At 37.5% G+C, this 4,248-nt stretch overlaps 1 protein-coding gene across 1 annotated transcript; it reads right to left on the bottom strand.

The window, feature by feature from the left end:
• Positions 1-200: 200 nt before the first annotated feature.
• On the bottom strand, positions 201-441 carry LOC112665657 (acyl-CoA-binding protein-like). Its single transcript, XM_035707541.2, has one exon. The coding sequence runs from the start codon at positions 435-437 to the stop codon at positions 204-206; it is 234 nt and encodes a 77-aa protein (XP_035563434.1). The 5' UTR covers positions 438-441; the 3' UTR covers positions 201-203.
• Between the last annotated feature and the right edge of the window lie 3,807 nt (positions 442-4,248).

The raw sequence follows: 4,248 nt of genomic DNA, 5'->3' as shown, positions 1-4,248 counted from the left end.
CAGCGCAGATCAGTAACCATGGCAGCTCCTACTCTGTTGGAGCCATGTCCTGCATGGTCTTCAGGACCTAGGTTAATGGGCTATTTGCATTATTTCATGTCATCCACAGTATTAGAAAAACAAGACATTAGATCAGTTTAGACGGAATGCAATGCTGGCAGCCAAATCCAGCCATTATATTCCATATTTTTTCTTTAGATCTTCTACTTGTTGACGTAAGGTTTTATGGCATCTTCCTTGGAAGTCCCTTTCAGCTGATTCCAGGCATCCCACTTGGCCTTGCCTCTGAGATTCAACAGCCAAGGCCATTCTGTGTTTACGTGACGTACAGTTGCTTGCTTGTAGTGGCTGTAGATGAACAACATCTCATCATCTGCTGGCTTGGTCTTGAAGTACTTAACATCCTCGGCAGCTTTGTCAAACTCAGCCTGAAACATGCTGGCGGGGTTGAGAGGCTTCAAAAGGTCTGGCTTCGGCTCAGGCGTCCCAAGTGCCATCTTAATACCTATTGCACATTTATTTTTAATTTTTATTTTTTAGATTTTATTTATTTATTAAAGACGGGACGGGGGTGGGCAGAGAGAGGCAGAGGCAGAAGCAGGCTCCATGCAGGAAGCCTGACATGGGACTCGATCTGGGTTTTCAGGATCACGCCCTGGGCTGAAGGCGGTGCTAAACCCTAAGCCACTGGGGCTGCCCCCTATTGCACATTTTTAACCCATCCCCCCACCAACCTTGCATCCAGCAATCCTGTTTGTTATCTATAGTTAAGAGTACTATAGAGTAAGAGTACTATATACTATAAGATTTAAGAGTATAGGTAAGAGTACATTTTATGGTTTACCTCCCTCTCTCTTTTTTCCCCCATGTTTATCGGTTTTGTTTCTTAAATTCCACATCTGAATGCAATCATACGGTATTTTTCATTCTCTGACTTATTTTGCTTGGCATTATACTCTCTAGTTCTATCCACATTGTTCAAAATTGGAAAAAATTTCATCTTTTTTATGGCTGAGTAATATCCTTTCTCTCTCTCTCTCTCTCTCTCTCTCTCTCTCTCTATATATATATATATATATATATATATATAGTGGTATATATATATACCACTGTCTCTAAATATATATATAGTCTCAGACTCCACACTGAGCGTGGAGCCTGACACAGGGGCTCTATCCTATATATATATATATGATATATATGTTATGTATGTTATATATATGTATGTATCTTACTTCATATATATGTTATATATATTATATTTATGAATCTCACTTTTTCATATACATGTTATATATATATTACATATATATGTATCTCACTTCTTTATTCATCAGTTGTAGGACATTTTGGCTCTTTCCATAATTTAGCTGGTGTTGATAATGCTGCTATAAACCTCAAGGTGCATGTGTTCCTTCAAATTAGTATTTTTGTACCCTTTGGGTAAATACCTAGTAGTGCAATTGATGAGTTGTAGGGTAGTTCTGTTTTTAGTTTTTGAGAAACCTGCATACTGTTTTCCAGAGTGGCTATACCAGTTTGCATTCCTATCAATAAGTGTAAGTATGTTCCCCTTTCTCCACATCCTCACCAACATATGTTGTCTCCTGTGTTGTTAATTTTACCCATTTTGATAGGTGGGAGGTGATTATCTCATTGTAGTTTTGATTTGTATTTCCCTGGGGATAATGATATGGAGCATATTTTCATATATCTGTTAACCATCTGTATGTATTTTTTGAAAAATGTCTATTCATGTCTTCTACCCATTTTATAACTGGATTATTTGTTTTTTGAGTGTTGAGTTTGATAAGTTCTTTTTATATTCCATCATATATGTCATTTACAAATATCTTCTCCCATTCTGATAATTGCCTTTTAGTTTTGTTGATTATTTCCTTCACCATGCAGATTTTTATCTTGATGATGTCCCAATAGTTCATTTTTTCTTTTGTTCCTCTTGCCTCAGGAGACGTAATCAGAAAGAGGCTGCTGGGGCTGATGTCAAGGAGGTTGCTGCCTGTGTTCTCTTATTGGATTTGATAGTTTCCTATTTCACATTTAGGTCTTTCATCCATTTTGAATTTATTTTTGTGTATGGTGTAAGGAAGTGGTCCAATTTCACTTCATTCTTCTGCATGTTGCTGTCCAGTTTTCTCAACACAATTTGTTGAAGAGAGATTCTTTTTTCCCATTGGGTATTCTTTCCTGCCTTGACAAAGATTAATTGACCATATAGTTGTGGGTCCATTTCTGGGTTTTCTAGTCTGCTCCATTGATCTATGTCTGTTTTTGCTCCAGTACCATACACTCTTGATCACTACAGCTTTGTAATATGGCTCAAGTTCTGGAACTGTGATGCCTTCAGCTTTGCTTTTCTTTTTCAAGATTGTTTTGACGGTTTGGGGTCTCTTGTGCTGACATACAGATTTTAGGATTGTCTATGAAAAATACTGGTGGTATTGTGATAGGGATTGCATTAAATATATAGATTGCTTTGGATTGTATAGACATTTTAACAATATTTATTCTATTGATCCATGGGAATAAATGTTTTTCCATTTCTTTGTGTCATCTTCAATTTCTTTCATAAGTGACCTATAGCTTTCAGAGGACAGATCTTCTACTGTTTGGTTAGGTTTACTCTTATGCATTTTATTGGTTTGGGCTGCAATTGTAAATGTGATTGACTCCTTGACTTTCTTTCTTTCTTTCTTTCTTTCTTTCTTTCTTTCTTTCTTTCTTTCTTTCTTTCGAGAGGGCACAGCAGGAAGAGCAGAAGGAGAGGGAGAAAGAATCTCAAGCAGACACCACATGGAGCCTGACACAGGGCCCTATCCCATGACCTCAAGATCACCACCTGAGCAGAAACCAAGAAATGGACTCCCAACTGACTGCACCACCTAGGAGCCCCTCAATTCCTCTTTCTGATGCTTCATTATTGGTGTATAGAAATGTCACAAATTTCTGTACCTTTATTTTGTATCTAGTGACTTTATTGGACTCGTGTATCACTTTTAGCAATTTTTTGGTAGTCTTTTGGGTTTTCTACATAGAGTATCTTGTCAATTGTGAAGAGTAAAAGTTTGTGTTCTTCCTTGCTAATTTGGATACCTTTTATTTCTTTGTGTTGTTTGATGGCTGTGGCTAAGACTTCCACTACCATGTTAAATAAATAATAATGGTAATAACAATGGTAAGAGTGGACATCCCTGTCTTGTTCCAGACCATAGATGGAAAACTTTTTCCCCATTGAGGATGATATTAGCTGTGGGTCTTTTGTTTATGACCTTTATGATGTTGAGGTATGTTCCCTCTAAACCTATTTTTTTTTGAGGATTTTTATCAAGACTGGATGTTTTACTTTGTCAAATTCTTTTACTGCATCTATTGAGAGGATCATATGGTTTTTATTCTCTCTTCTATTAATGTGGTGTATCACACTGATTGATTTGCAGGTATTGAACCACACTTGCAGCCCAGGAACAAATCCCAGTTTATTATGAAAAATGATTTTATAATATATTGTTGGATTTCATTTTCAAGTATTTTGTTGAGAAATGTTGCATCCATGTTCATGAGGAATATTGACCTGTAATTATCATTTTTAGTGAGATCTTTGTCTGGTTTTGGAATCAAGGTAATGCTAGCTTTGTAAAATGAGTTTGGAAGTTTTCCTTCCATTTCTATTTTTGGAAGAGTTTGAGAAGAATAAATATTAATTCTTTTTTTTTTATTGGTGTTCAATTTACTAACATACAGAATAACCCCCAGTGCCCGTCACCCATTCACTCCCACCCCCCGCCCTCCTCCCCTTCCAACATCCCTAGTTCGTTTCCCAGAGTTAGCAGTCTTTACGTTCTGTCTCCCTTTCTGATATTTCCCACACATTTCTTCCCCCTTCCCTTATATTCCCTTTCACTATTATTTATATTCCCCAAATGAATGAGAACATATAATGTTTGTCCTTCTCCGACTGGCTTACTTCACTCAGCATAATGCCCTCCAGTTCCATCCACGTTGAAGCAAATGGTGGGTATTTGTCATTTCTAATAGCTGAGTAATATTCCACTGTATACATAAACCACATCTTCTTTATCCATTCATCTTTCGTTGGACACCGAGGCTCCTTCCACAGTTTGGCTATCGTGGCCATTGCTGCTATAAACATCGGGGTGCAGGTGTCCCGGCGTTTCACTGCATCTGTATCTTTGGGGTAAATCCCCAGCAGTGCAATTGCTGGGTCGT

Source organism: Canis lupus, chromosome 27 (assembly GCF_003254725.2).
Source record: "Canis lupus dingo isolate Sandy chromosome 27, ASM325472v2, whole genome shotgun sequence".
Classification (NCBI taxonomy): Eukaryota; Metazoa; Chordata; class Mammalia; order Carnivora; family Canidae; genus Canis; species Canis lupus.
This window is presented reverse-complemented; position numbering and strand designations above follow the sequence as displayed.